The sequence below is a fragment of the Humulus lupulus genome, chromosome 7 (assembly GCF_963169125.1).
Source record: "Humulus lupulus chromosome 7, drHumLupu1.1, whole genome shotgun sequence".
Taxonomy (NCBI): Eukaryota; Viridiplantae; Streptophyta; class Magnoliopsida; order Rosales; family Cannabaceae; genus Humulus; species Humulus lupulus.
In genome coordinates, this window is record NC_084799.1 from 51820644 (window position 1) to 51836946 (window position 16303).

At 36.0% G+C, this 16303-nt stretch overlaps 1 protein-coding gene across 1 annotated transcript; it reads right to left on the reverse strand.

Moving 5' to 3' along the window:
- Positions 1–6571: 6571 nt before the first annotated feature.
- LOC133791694 (uncharacterized) lies at positions 6572–9104 on the reverse strand. The gene is made up of 2 exons (XM_062229612.1): positions 8941–9104; positions 6572–7528 (listed from the first exon to the last, which is right to left on the reverse strand). Exons 1-2 carry the CDS (start codon positions 8986–8988, stop codon positions 6572–6574), a joined length of 1005 nt encoding a protein of 334 aa, XP_062085596.1. The 5' UTR covers positions 8989–9104.
- Between the last annotated feature and the right edge of the window lie 7199 nt (positions 9105–16303).

Genomic DNA, 16303 nt, shown 5'->3' on the forward strand with positions numbered 1-16303 from the left:
ATATTTCTGGCCAACCATTAAAACGGACTCTTTCGAGTACGTGAAAAAGTGCGACAAATGCCAGAGATTCGCCACGATACCCCGAGCTCCACCTTCCGAACTGACCATGTTGACATCCCCATGGCCTTTTGCGGTATGGGGCATCGACCTCATAGGCTCACTCCCAACTGGCAAAGGAGGAGTAAAGTATGCTGTGGTCGCGGTTGATTACTTCACAAAATGGACAGAGGCTGAACCATTGGCGACCATAACTTCGAAGAAGATCCTAGATTTCGTGGTAAAGAACATCGTATGCCGATATGGAGTGCCAAGAAAGATTGTGTCTGACAACGGAACCCAGTTTGATTGCGACTTATTTACCAACTTTTGTAACAAGAACGGTATAATAAAGAGCTTTTCGTCAGTGGCTCACCCTCAGGCGAATGGTCAGGTCGAAGCCGTTAATAAAACTCTCAAAAGTTCTTTGAAGAAAAAGTTGGAAGAAGCAAATGGACGATGGCCTGAGGAATTACCTCAAGTCCTTTGGGGATATAGAACTACAGCTCGGACATCAACTAGACATACCCCATTTTCTCTAGCATACGGCTGTGAGGCAATGTTGCCCATTGAGGTCAAAATTCCAACGATTCGAACTCAGATTTACGACCAAAGTTCCAATCATACTCAGCTCGAAGAAACCCTAGAATTGATCGAAGAAAAAAGGGAGGAGGCTCAGCTGAGAAATGCTGCTTACCAGCAACGAACCATAAGATATTTCAATAACAGGGTTCGAGATCGAAAGTTCGGAGTAGGAGATCTGGTATTGAGACGCGTATTCTTAGCAACCCGAGATCCAGCAGCAGGAGTACTCGGGCCAAACTGGGAAGGACCATACCAGATAGAATCAGTCATCCGCCCTGGCATATACAAACTTGCGAGATTAGATGGGACCCTCATACCACGAGCATGGAATGGCGAACACCTTAGACCTTATTATCAATAGTGTAGGAAAAGTGTTGCCTGTAACCATGATTTTCTATCTATGTTAGTTTGTTTTTGAATTTCATCAAATAAAATGTCTACTTTGTTTCACATGTAATTTATTTTTATTTTTGCAATCTCTCTTAATTTAATAACCTATGGTCACACTCATAGGATATTAAGGGGGCATCATTGGTATACATACCACCAGCTTAAAAAATAAAAAATATATATATAAAGTATTTGGATATAACCAAGTACGCGAGCTTAGATAGTTCGGATATAACCGAACCATCAAAAACAAAGTATTTGGACATGACCAAATACGCGAGCTTAGAAAGTACGCGAGCTTAGATAGTTCGGATATAAGCGAACCATCAAAAACAAAGTATTTGGAGTTAACCAGATGTGCAAACACAACAGGTTTGGAACAAACCAGCCAAATTATCGATCGATGATAAATGGGAGCCTAAACCTATTGCGAGATAAGTCAGAGTCGAGGCTGGAATATCTTAGAAATATAGTTTCAAACTATTAACCTCGGAGCTAAAATACTGAGGATGAGGAAAAGTAACTAAAAAAGATATAACCAAATCATTCGTATTACATACCATATAAGTACTTTCGAGTTCATGGTTAAAGTAATATCCGACCTTGATAAGTAACGAGGTCGGAAGCGGATAATTCGAATAAACTATGCATGAATGCATCGAATTTCGAGCCTAAATCCAAACTATGTTTGTATGCATAAATAAACATAACCGGTTCATCAATTATAAAAATGTGCAAAATATTTCGAGCCAAGAAATGTAAAGCATGTAAAAGAATTAGTTAAAGAAATTGTATCAGCCCCATGGGTATAAATTACAATAATTACATAAGGGGACGCAGCCTCGATAACTGATCTCCCCAAGGTCAGATTCAGTGAAGAGGAGTCTCCTTGGCCTTCTCAACATCAGTGGCACCGGACCCCTCAGGACGAATAGCATGACTATCCTCCTGAGCTTCCTCCGAAACGGTACCCGGAGCAGCCTTTTCCTTCTCGAGCTGCTCAGCCTTCTCTTTCTCAAGCCGTTCAGCCTCTTCCTTCTCGAGCCGAGCATTCCATCGTTCAAGGAACGACGCCTCGTGGGGACCGAAAAAGCTGGTGTCCAGCTCTTCGTTATAAGCCCACATCCGGTACATGGCTGAGTCGACTGCCGTTTCCTTCTTTTCTTTGTACTCGGCAGTAAGGCGAGCTTTGACATCCTCTATAAGGTCGAGGGTGACGGTCTTGTCTTCCTCGAGCTTCTTATTGGTCTCCCGAAGCTGGATGTTATCTTTCTTTTGCTCCTCGAGTTCAGTTTTCAGCTTTCCGAGCTCCTTGGCCATTTCCTCACGCTCCTTAACCACTGCCTCGAGCTTAGTATTCGCCGCCTTCAGGTCATCATTTGATCTAAGGTGGAGGTCCCTCTCCTCTTGGGCGTGGGTCCTGCTCGAATGGATCTCGTTGTTCAGCTCGTAATTGAGCTGGGCAGTGAAAGCAAGAGCCTGAAAAAAGGAAGAAACCACCATTAGCCTCGAGACAGTATGAATGTAAGCAAAAGGAATATAGAAGGATACTTACCGCGGCAGTGTGCTCGATACTCTTCTCATACAGGACAGTGCGGTCTCGGGTGCCAGTTAGGCACTGCCACTGAGGAGCCTCGAAACTGCCGTAGCTCTGGCCGATCCGGGACATGACATCCGAAATCAGCGTAGATCCATGAGGTCCGGCAGCGTTATCCACCACATACGAGTCCATATGGGTGGAGATGGTTAGCTTCTGAGCTCGAGAAGCGGAAGGTCTCTTGGCGAGCTGAGTAGAAGACGTTTGACCCGCCACAGGAGGTTGGGATTCGACCACGGCAGGGATACCAGCCTGCGAGGCCGGTGCCACCGCAGAGACGACGACCTGCGAGGATGGCATCGTCGTGGGGGCGTTAGTCTGGCCAGTCGACGCAGCAGCAGAGCTCGAAGCCGGCGGGGGAGGAGGAGGCGTTTTCCTAGATCTCTTGGAGCCTTTCCCAGGCTGGCTGGTTTTCAGTCCCCCTGCCCTGGGGCGTTTGCTCCTCTTGGCACCCGCATTGTCGATAAGGGCGTCGAGGTCGGAGTCCATATCGCCTGCACAAGTCAACACAGTGAGTCAGTAAAAGAGGTGTACAAGTTACTTCGGTATCACGTATAGAGTGGTGGTAGAAAAAACCTAACTGGAACTTTCCCCCGAGCTTGAGCTTGGGGACCATGAAATTCCCCCGTCTTCAGAAGAGGCGGGGGGAGTGCCTTCCCTATAAGTTGGTGATAACCTCGAAAGGTCCCTATAATCATTGGTCCCATACTACACAGCTATCCCATTCCACACCTCGTCCGTGGTGTACATAGTGTCGTATTTCCCGAGCCCACTATCAAACCTATGGACACAGTCATCTACCCAACTCCATATGTAGAAGTGGTATCTATCCTGTGGGCACGAGACTAGTCTATTGGGCCTGTGTGTTTAGCAAAGTGGGGGACCACATTCTCGAAGTAGGAAGGGTTTTACCTTCATCTGAGTCCGAGCTCGAGGCTTCGTCGTTGGCTTCGTTCCCAGATCGTGGACTCCTCAAGCGAACCGGGAGAGGTGCCCTCTTTTCTCTCCTCGGAAGAAGGGTGTTTGTGGGCTGTGGCACCTCCTCCCAACGTTCGTATTTTTTATTAGACCAGTCAGAGGTTGACTGGCCTTCTCCCAACAACCCACAGGCTCGGAGCTGGTCCTCATGAAGAAGATATGAGAGAGACCTCCTGCCATAAGGAAGTCCGAGCAAGGCCTCTCTGTGTTCCCTCATTTTCTTGGAGGGGGAGGGACGCTGAAAATTAGCTGAAAGGCGAAGCACATTTCAGCTAAGTATGGTTTTAAGGGCTAAAACTCCGAGCTCAAAAAAAAAAAAAATAGTAACAAGAGTACTTACGAATCCGCCTGAAAGAACGATGTCGAGACGGGGACAGACCGTCTGTCCAGAAAAAAGCCTTCTTGGAGTCAGGAGGGTGGTTTGGAAGATCTTCAAAAATCTTTGTCTCTTTGGGGTAGCTCGAAAGATAGTAAAAACCATCTCCTCCCCGAGCTCTGGAGGGATTACTCTTCAAACAAAAGAGATATAAAATCTCTTGGGGTGCAGGCCCTGTCCACCCCAGCTCGTGGAACAAGGACCTCAGGGCAGACAGCACCCTGTATGAATTGGTGTTGAGTTGGAATGGAGCCAACCCAACGAAATCAATGAAGTCTTTGAAAAAGGACTTCAGGGGCAGCAAAGCTCCTACCATTATATGTTCCTGGCTCCAGGCCGCGTATTTCACACTGGAATCGCGACCCCCAGGGGCGAAACAGCTCCGTTCATGCCTTGTCGGAGCTCGACACTTCAGTGTGTCCAACGAACTAAGGCCATGGAGGGCCAAGATATCAGTTATTTGGTCGGTGGTGGTAACCGAGCTCTGGTAGAATTCGGCTTCAAACATCTCCCTCCTAGGCTGTGAAGACGAAGGCTCCGTCATTAAGGAAAACTGGAGTTCCCCTAGGTGGTATGCAACCGTGACTTTTAACGCTGGGTCGAGGGGAATTGGCCTAGGTCCTGGGTTGGGCTCCGGATAGATGGCTTCCCGAAGGACTCTTCTCTTCTTTTCAATGACCTCGTCTATCTGACGACGATAGTGGGCTCGAATGTCCTCCTGCTCGTGCGCAAGCTCGTATTCTTTTATCCGACGTTGGTTCCGGGCAAAGACCGATTCCGGGCTCGGAGATTTGGGCTCGTAAGGGATTGCTCGTAATGACCCCCACCGTCTTTCCAGATTCTGTGACATCTAACGAGAAAGAAAAAATGGTGAGGGCCATGCATGCAAGAATCACGAGCTCGATGGGATGAGCTCGGGGATCTAAGGGCAAGAAACTAAGTATTAAGACCCTCACTAAAGAGTCAGAGCGCGTGTTCCACAGGGAAGAAAAAGAACGTGGATGATTTTTTGAAAATCCCGAAATTCAAGGGAAAGAAAGGTGGCGGTTAGCCAGGTTAGGGCATTTTTGGGTTTCGTGTAATTGTCAAGAACAAGGGTTTTTACCCGAAAACTTAGTGTACAAGAAACATGGCCTAAAATTTTCAAAACCCAGAAAGTTGAAACTCCGTTCAAAGGACAAAACTGGGCATAAACCAGAGGCGAACATCCAGAAAGAGAATCCAGAAAACATAAAAGCCTATTGATTCAAAACCTCCTATCGTACCATTCTAGTAACGCAAACTAGCATACGCAACAAGTACGACATAAAAAAAAAGCTAAAAACAAAAATAGCATACTTACACAGTGATGGTGATTGCAGCAAGATCGTCGTTCGGAGAAGAGGTTGCAAGAAAGAACTCACTGACTCGAACAGACCAGGATTCCTTTGTTTCTTGGGTCGAGAAAACATGCACGGGACGGAAGCTTCTTAAGAAAGTTTCTGGCTTTCTTGTTTTTTTTTTCCTTTCTGGTTTACGATGAACAAATGAGAAGAAGACGAAGAGGGGGTCTTGTATATATAGGTGGGAAAACTAAATTAATCAGGAGCGTTGATTAAAATCCTCAACAGATCGAATGGATGGGGATCGGTGACAAGATGGCGCCGAAAAGTTGTCAGAAGAACGATCGTGGGCGTGTTCCCAAGGTACTCAAGTACCTAAAGTGAGCAATACCCATCTGGCACGTGTCCACTTTCAAGAGTGTGACGGTATGGTTCCCAGGAAGAGTAGTTCAAAAGTTTCCTTCTCTTAGGATTCGAACAAATACTTTTGAGGGGGCAAGATGTTATACCCAGATTTCGAGCCATAGTAAATATGACCTCGAAAGCTGAGTTCGCAACAAATGGTCCCGTGAGGATTAGAGTGATCTAGGATTGTATGTCGAGCCTGCAAAGTATGATATATGATCTCGAATGCGGTGATCTCGAAATGATCTCGATCTCGAAAGGTAGCTCCGAGAACACCTTCATCCTCAGGAACTTCGGAGCATGGGTCTTGAGCTCAATGTCCCATCTCGAAAGCAACGTTAGCTCGGGAGATGTCAGTGGCTCGCACAATGACATGAGACCTGAAATGCTGGAGCCTTGAAGATACGTTATAACACCTTGAATATCTACAAGTATTATAACTATGAGATGTAGCCCTCATTAATTGATGTAAATCCCCAAGGATTGTGGGATATTATTTAATTCAGTTATACGCCCCCTGATCCTTGGGGGACGTTTCCTTTTATATCTGATTATTGGCATTTAAAGCCATTTATTTTTATTCACAAAAGAGTAACTACCCAAAATATGTGGGATAGTATTCTGCATCCTTCTCTATAAATAGAGAAGCCATGCACCATTGTAAAGGACCGAAATTCTGATCCTTGAGAGAAAACTCTGGAGAATTCATGCTAAAGAATTGTTCAGAGATAATCTTGAGATTAATAACAGAGACTCGTGGACTAGGCAGATTTAACTGCTGAACCACGTAAAAAACCGTGTGTTTGATTCGTTTGTTTCTTTTGGCCATTGTCTTTAATTGTTTACGTGCTCTCTTCTTTTATCTGTTGACGAAAAACGGCGTCAACAGAAACAATGCTTAGCAACATTCTTGCTTTTCTCAATGATGTCCATAATTCTTTTGGAAACAGGATGCACCCACTTAGAGACACTCATTCTTCTATTGTAGAACAAACTCATCATCCAATGCCTAATATTTTCTAGCAGAGTGATAATAGATTTATCTCTGGCATCAAGAATGGCATTGTTGAAACTTTCACAGAGGTTATTAATAAGATTGTCACATTTCACATGCTCCCTGAAATGAGACTTGGTCCATTCTTCTGGGTTTTTTTTCATCAGCCATTCATACGCCTTGAAATTCTCTTGCTTAATTTCATTCATCCTATTTTTCCATTCCACTTTAGTTGTTGCCCTTGCAGCGGTCCACATCATTTGCTTAAGTAAGAGTCCAGGGAATTGCTTCTTGAAATTGGCATGCATATGTCTCACACAGAATCTCACTTCCGAACCTTGAAATACAGTACTTAATGCCTTTTCTAAGCCCTTTTGCCTATCTGAAATCATTGTTAATCTCTCTGGTTCATCAATCTTCAAATCCTCCTTCAATAAATTTAAAAACCATGTCCAGCTACCTGTGTACTCCTTCTCCACTACAGCATAAGCCACTGGAAACATGGCATTTGCTGCATCAATGCCAATTGCAGCTAATAACATTCCTTTGCAATATCCTTTTAAAAAACAACCATCCAAGCAGATAAGGGGCCTACAACCATTGAGGAATCCATCTTTACAAGCTTTAAGACATATATACACCCTTTCAAATAACCTCTTTCCATCCTGCATTCTGGTTTTCAATATTGATGTGCTCCCAGGATTTGTCTCTAACAGTTGCTTGCAATAATCTTCCAGTATGGCATATTGTTCCCTTATAGTTCCTTCTAACATCACTTTTGCACAATTCTTTGCTCTGTAGAAAGTTGACCTTGTTGTTCTTGAAAACTGAGTACGTGTTGTTAGCTGCATGAAACCAGTGTAAGTTAAGTTTGGGTTTATTTTGAACTGTTCAAGATAATGCTTTGCAAGCCAATTGGAGGTTGCATGTTTGTTGTTGAAAACCAATCCACACGTGTGCCTATCCACCAATGTATTTACCCTGAATGAACGCTTGTCTGACAGTTGGACTCTTGCATAAATGACCCAATTGCAGCCTGCACTCTTGCATTTTGCCCTTACCCGACTTTGGTCATTGGCCAGCCAAACATACTCCCTGTTAATCTTAATAAAATGCTCCTTCAATGCAGTTCTAAATTGGTCCACGGTAGCAAAAAGCATGCCTAATTTAAATATGAAGTTATCCATGTTTGTTGCATGATTGAATTGGGTGTTGGATCTTTTTCTCCTCCTGGCATTACCATCCTCATCTAAACTAGACAAACTTTGTAGGTCTTCCTCACTAACATAAGCACCTTCATCATCATTTGGATCAGCTTGGCTACAACCGTCTGTAACTGAATGCCACCATGTTGCAGGATTAGCATTAGCAAACATCTCTTCAGCCTCACCCTCATTCTGCATGTACTCCTCCTCCTCTATAACAAATTCAGACTCTTCATTACCTTCACCTTCATTTTGCCCATTCTCATTAACAACAGCTTCACCTTCATTTTGCCCATTCTCATTAACAGCAACTTCATCATGCTGACTCTCTAGACCCCTTTCACCAACATCACCTTCACTCTGAATATTCTCACCAACATCAGCTTCATCATTTTGACTTGGGCCAAAATCATTATACTCATACTCATATTCGACCTCTTCTCCAACTTGGGCCTCTTCTGCAGCACAATTGAGTTTTGGTTTGACAACCACATCGACAAATACATCTGCATCATCAGGCAAGTCTTCAATGACACAACTAGATTGTGTCCATTCCTCTGGCATATTGACAACAAAAAAAGGGTCCTCATCTTCAGAGTTCACAGAGTCAATGTCTACAACTTCAGGACCATCCTCATATCTAATTTCATTGTGATCAAACCAAGGATCTTCATCATTTGATAATGGGTTGACCACTACATCTGCTGGGATAGTTGTATCATCAGGCAACTCTTCTATAGTGCACACCGTCTTCTTAGAAAGTTCTGGGATATAAGGAATTGCATCTTTCTCCTTACTCCATTCCAACTCCAAAGTTCTTTCTGGTTGGACCACAAAAATATCCACTTGTCTATACTTTCTCCTCATCATATCTTCAACCATTTCAATAACTTGTTTATCACCAATTACCATTTCAGCCAAATTCAAATGCTTCTCCTTAGGCTTCCACAAAAAACCCACAGGCAATTTATACCCTAAGCATTGCACCATCCAATCCAACTCATATCTACTGAAGTAATCAGTGTGATTCCAGTCAAAAAAAGAAACTTTACCTCCATGATACCTTTTGTTGCCAAATGGAGTGAAGAAATTTCCTCCATGGTGCATTGCCACAGTAAAATGGCCCCCACACAAATCTAGCATATCAGATAATAAAAAAATACAAATAAAGTTAGTGGGAAAATGGACAAACTCATGTGATATACGACAAAGCACATTACCCAAACAAAACAAAGAATATCCCACAAAAGTACATGCATAACATAGTCAGGGGCTTACCATATCCAGGGGGTTCTTCGTCCTCAGTCCGAAGCATGGGCATTTTGTTTCAGTTCCTCCTCCTGCTTCGTCGTCGTCCTCAATCCGAAACGGTAAAAAGCAGGGGGTTCTTCGTCCTCAGTCTTCGTCGTCCTCCTCAATCCGAAATGGTAAAAAGCAGGGGGTTCTTCGTCCTCAGTTTTCGTCGTCGTCCTCTGTGATCTTCGTAGTCTCAAGAAATTAGTTTCAGAAAAAACTTTGAATGTGGGTTTGCCTTTTCTACATGAAATGTGGGTATAAAGAAATCATTCTCTGTTCAAGCCGTTGGAAATTTTTTTTTTGATTTGCAGTTAATATTTTAAAGCACATGTGTCTGGTTTTGTACACGCAATTGGCCACGTAAGCGTTTTTAACGCTGTTAGGGGTAAAGTAGTGACGGAGACACAGTTCATGTGGGTTTGAGTATATTCACCGCGAAAAATAAAGATTGAGTGTATAAGTGGAACAACATGTAAACATTGAGTATTTTCGCCGGTAAAAACCTTATAAGAAATATATGAAGTGTAATTATAAATATATATTTTTTAATTTATATAAAATAATATATTTAATTTAGGTTGTATACATAAATTTATGGGTGTAAATATAACTCTCCTGATCTAATTTGTAGACTTTTACGAGTAAAATTTGAACTTTTTACTTTTAGTATTAAAATAGTATAAATAAGAACATAACATTGAAGAATATTGTAAATAAGAACAATAATTATTAATTAAATTTAAAAAGTCCATTTACATAAAACAATTAATTAAATTGAAAAAAATTATTTGATGGCTTTAATATTAAGATTGATTATAAATTGCATTTACAAGACACCTATGCTACTCACAGAGTAGATATTCCAAGCTGAACTCCTTCCTCCCACAAAAAAAAAAAATCTACATTTTATTATAGAACGCGAAGCTAAAAAATATTCATGAAATTTTGTTTTTTTAAATGATACTTTCATTATCAAAATTATTATGAAAAATATATTTTAGAAGAATAAAAGGAGATAACAATAGCAGCGCCCTTTTATTTTACCGACTATTTTTTTATTATTATTATTTGATTAGATTTGTTATTCTTGGAATTGATCTTAACAACAATAATCTATAGTTAATTAAACTCACCAGATAACCATTTTATGTTGATCTGTTTATTTTATCATCTTTTTAATTAAAGCCTATTTTCTAGATTTGTAACAATTTTTTGTGGCTTTATCTAGTTCTAAAGTGTATATGAGTGCCATTTATTACACAAAACAAGCTGCCATTTTATTTTCTTAGAAAGAGAGATGTAATAGACATTGACCCTAATATTTTTATCAGTTTGTCTTAAATGTCTTTCTTAAAAATAAATAAAATAAAATAAAAATTGGAATAGTTGACCTGGTCAAATCTTAAGACACCCTTGGGCGGGCTTTTGATATAATACAGAGTAGGGCTGTACAGAAATTTTTACAACCCGCCCAACTCGAATAAACCGTCCAAACCAACCCGAAAAAACTGCCAAAAAATGCAACCCGAATAAACCGACCAAAATTTAAACCGCCAAATTGTTATATTGGGCGGGTTGAAAATAATTATCAACCCGCCCAATATAACCCGACCCGCCCAATTAAGAACTTTTTATTAATTTATTATTTTTAATATATTTAAATAAATATATTAAATTTATATATACTTAATTAAATTTATATTTGTAATTGGACTTTGGTTTGTAATTGGACTTTGGACTATATTAATTTTCTTTTTCATTTTAATGATATATGTTTGTTACTTTGTTTAATACTTTTAATGTTGATGCAATTATTAATATATTGCTAATTAATATATAAGAAATTTTTTCAAATAAATTTATAAATTAATTAAGTTTTGTTTTATTTTTTTACTATAAATTTAAAATATTGTTTTAAGTTTAAAAAGATAAAATTCACACTATTAGTACTTGTATTTAAAAGAAAAAAAATTACAAAAATGTAAAAAAAAAAAAAACTACTTCGGTTTGGGCGGGTTGACCCGACCAACCCGCCCAAATTATTGGACGGGTTAAAAAAAAAAATTCTTAATTGGGCAAGTTTCGGGTCACTTTTGCTAACCCGATTATGATATTGGACGGGTAAAAATGCATTGTAACCCGACCAACCCGTCCAATGATCAGCCCTAATACAGAGGTTATAATATAATTTTATATTATTATAATTGGAAGTTGGAAAGAGAAACAAATGATAATGCTATGAATATAAAATTACTTCACTAATTTTATAGGGAATGTAAATATTAACTTTTACCTTCCCTGATAATAAAATATTACTGGTGTAGAATAATATTTGAATACAATAACTATCTCATGGTCTCAACACTGTTTACGGTAATTACTAAAATAAAATCATTATTCCATCCTTTATGTTTTAACTTGTCAAAACTTTTCTATGCATTAAAAAGGAAAGTAATTAATTTGGACAAAAAAAGTTGTGACTAGTAATAGTAGTAATTAACTGTCAATTCTTTTTGCCATTGGGATCTCAAATAGGGAAAAAGGAAAAGGATAGTCTTAAAAGATCAAAGCTATACTTCCTTCCTCGAATCATCAATTTAATTATAGCATATAAAAAAAATCCACTTTTCAATTTTTCTATTAATTGATTCCTTAATTAACATCAAAGTATGGGAGTGGGATGCTAGTGAGTGATCTAAGACCACTCTAAGTAATGTAAGTTTTGACAATTGTTTACAATAATGCCAACATCTTCACCTGCTGAGACCATTCAATTAAACCCACAAAATTAGAATTTTAGACACTTAGCCTAGCTAGCTAACCAATTATTTAGATTTTTTTAAAAATAAATGTGAGATAGAATAGAGTAGAAGAGAAAGATAATGATGCCCCAACATGTGTGTATGGGGACCATTTTATAATAATAATAATAATAATTACATTGGTGGAGAAGGAAAGACAAGGCAAGTCTGCTTGGCAGTTCTGAATAGTTGTAGTATGTAAAAAGATAAAGGAGTTGAAAGTAGAAAAAGAAAAAGGAGAAATTTCTGAAAAGTTTCACATGGTAGGGTGGTGTGTAGTGTGGTGTGGTGTGGTGTCTCACACTTTGATCAAAGCAAAGCAAAGCAAAGTATTAGTAGTACAGCTTAGCTTAGGCCTCATATTCTCCTAGAGTAGAGGGAAAGATCCTTACTCCTATTCCTCAGTCCTCACGGCTCATGCCATGTGATTTTCAACCAAAGCTTCATATTCTATTCACATTTTTTTTATGTACATTTCTAAAAGAGGGTTGTATTGATTCTTAACCCTACTACTAATCACATCATGATGATTTTAAGTGTAGGGTTTTTTTTTGCTTATTAGTGACCCAAATGCATCTCTACCAACTTGGACGGGACAATGGAGCTAAGTCAAACCAACAAATGTGTATCCTGTTCTGAAATATTAATAAATATTTTAAATGTATAAAGCAACAAAACAAAAAGATAAGGAGGGAAAAAGTAGTATTAATTAAATGGAGTATCATCTTCTTGGCAGTGGCAGTGGCAGTGGGTGACAGATGAGATAAAGATGTGTGTCAAGATTTTGTAAACAAAGTCTCTTGAAATGGGTCTCTGTTGATTATCATTTGCTTAACGCCCCTTCAAATGGACAATGTTGCATATGGTGTGTCGTTTTTAACACGCTCTTCCATTCATTCATTCAATATTATGATTATTATTATTCAAGATCCACGTGTTTTCTTCACAGCTGGAAACCCAACGAAAACGCAGCATATAAAAATAGTTACAATGTATCACAATCTACAAAAATGCTCTTAAAGTTAAAAAAAAATCTGAATATATGGTACATTACAAAAATATAAATCTTTTGATAAAATCACGAAATGACAAAAGTGTAAATACACAGTGGCAAAATTATAAATAAAAGTTGTAAAATATAATTTTTTGTGATCAACATTTACAAACTAGTAAATATCTGTTACAAACTTGTAAATATCTGTTACATATTTGTAAATAATATTTACAAAATCATTTATAGAATTGTAGATTTTTTTTTTGTAAATAAAACTTACAAACAAATTTGTAACTAATTTTTTTTATTTTTGTAATAATGGTTTACAAATATAGTTTTACAACTAAGAAATATATTTTTGTAACTAACATTTACGAAATTATTTTATAGTTAAGAAATCATAAACAAAATACACATAAAAATATTATACTTTTCCATATTGTTACAATATTGTACCAAAAATTATATGAACCAACATATTTATGTTATACAACTTAAAAATATAAATTTAAGATATTCATTATTTATAAAACACTTTATTGAATATAGTGGTGAAATACAATATTTTTTTTAAACAAGTTTTACATTTTTGTAGCAACAATTTACAAAACTAATTTCACAACTAAAAAGTTTATTTTTGTAACTCACATTTACATAAATATTTATAAATTTATTTAGCATGATTATTACAAAAATTTACAAAACTAATTTTTTAACTTTAAATATATTTTTGTAACAAAATTTGAAACCTAGATTAGATTATGATTTTGGTTTAACATTGATTGTTGAGATTTGACTAGCTATGATTTAAAAAATATATATAATATTTTTATAAAGAATAATAATATTATGATTATCTTTAACTGTATATTGTATTAATATTAATTTTAATTAACAACATATTGTAACTTGTATAAATATTTATTTATTTTTTGAGTAATTGTATAAATATTAATTTTAATATTAATAAATATACTTATTTTAAATAAAAATAAATTAATCTACTTCATTTTATTTTATTGAAGGTAGTAATTCTAATTATTATTACTTTTATTATTAAAACAAAAGTAAAAAAAATGGTTGGGGAAAACGTATGCCTGAATTCGAAGACAAAAAAAAAAAATTAAAACAAAGGTCAACATATATATATACACACGGTTGGGGGAGATGTAATTATTCCCAATTAAAATGCATGTTTTCCCTAAATTATAATGTGACATGAGACTCATAAATATATAAAATGTTATATGTATATATATAATAATTTAAATTTTGGACATGGTGATATAAATTTTTATAGAGGAAATTATATCTTTTATAGTTTTTTTTAACTAGTTTATAAAAATATGGTTTATTTTTCAAAAGAACTCATTTTACAGTTTATTTTTTAAAAAAAAATTAATTTTATGGATTAATTTAGGAGATTATTTTAGTCATTTAAGTGTTTTTCATTTGATTATTTTTATATTAGTTTTATTATACAATATTGACTTAGTATTTTAAAAATTGAACTTAATCTATTTTATTGTATTTATATGGTTTAGTGTTTATTTTTCATAATGTAATGTTACAATTTAAAATTACAAATACATTTTCACTTTATTATTTTTAGTTTTTACAACTTTTTTTTTGTTGGCGTCTTATTTCTCATCTCTCTTTGCCAAACTTTATTTTTTTAGAAAGCTTCTTATTAAGTTGTCTCATCTTCAACTCAAAACATTTTATTATTTATTATTATTTTTTTACTATACATAAAAAAAATCAAATCAATTTTTTTGTTCTAACATTTTTTTTAAAGTTCATGACTATTTTTTTTCCTTGTTTGGGTTAAGTAACTAATAACAATCACGTTTTCATATATGATTTTTTTTTTTAAAATTTGGATGTTCTCATCAAGGTAACCATGTATCTATTCACGTTTTCATATCAATTTTTTTTTTCAAATTTGAATGTTTACATCAGGATAACTAGTCACTCATTTATGTTTTTTATATCTATTTTTTCTTTCCAAATTTGGATATTTGTATTAGGGTTATTGGTTACCCATTCAAGTTTTCATATCTAATATTTTTTTCCAAAGATGGATGTTCCCGCACATTTTCTTCAGATTTGAATGATCCCATTGGGATAACTGGTTACCCATTCATGTTTTCATATCTATTTTTTTATTTCCGAATTTAGATGTTCCTATCAAGGTTACTAGTTACTCATTAAAGTTTTCATATATATATATATATATATATTCAGATTTGGATGTTTCCAATAGGATAACTAGTTACCTATTCACATTTTCATATAATTTTTTTTTCTAGATTTGAATGTTCTCATTAGGGTAACAAGTTACTCATTCATGTTTTCATATTTTTATTGTTTTTCTTTCCGAATTTGGATGTTCCCATAAGGGTTCAGTAAAAAGAAAAGGTTGAAAAATTGATTTGAATTTTTTTTACATATAGTGGAAAAACTATAAAAAAAAATAATTACAATAATAAAAGATAATAAATAATGAAATGTAAAATATTATGTAATGTTAAAATATATGTGTTAAAAAAGAAAAAAAATGGAAGGAGAAGAATAAGTACAAAAAAGAAGAAAAAAGAAGGAAAAAAATAGAAGAAATAAAACTAAAAAAATTATGAAAAAAAAAAAACAAAAGAAATGATGAAGAAAAAAAAATGAAGGAAAAAATTGGTAGAAAAAAAAATGGAAGAAGAAGAAAAGAAAGAAAAAAAGTCCATATGTGTGAAAAATAAAAAAAAAATGGAAGGAGAAAATAATATACTAAAAAGGAAAGAGAAAGAAACAAAATAAAATATAATTAATATAGAAAGAGAAAGAAAGAAAAAATAATAAAATATTTTTAACTCAATGAATAGTTATCTCTACATGTGGAGTAATACTATTCATTAAGGTAATAAAAAATGTTAAATAGCTCAAATCTAGCTCATACATTGGAAGCTCATTTTTATCGTTCTTTCTCTATATTTTAAAAAGAATAAATTGTATTTTTGCTCCCTGAACTATGACAATTATATGATCGTGGCCCCCGAATGATTCGCGATGTTAAAAATTCCCATCGAAATATGCACGTTACTGAAATATGAGACTTCTGTTAGATTTCGTCCTAGGTGGTTAACGGATTGATGATGTGACATTTTTTTTTGTTGATGTGGCACTGCCATGTGTAGAATAATTAAGAATTTTTCCCTCGACCTTTGACTGCTACCAAATAATACTCCTTTTATTAATAACAAATAACTCTTTTTTAATTTACTTTTTCTTTTCTTTTACAATATAAAATAAATATATTTTAGAATGAAAAAT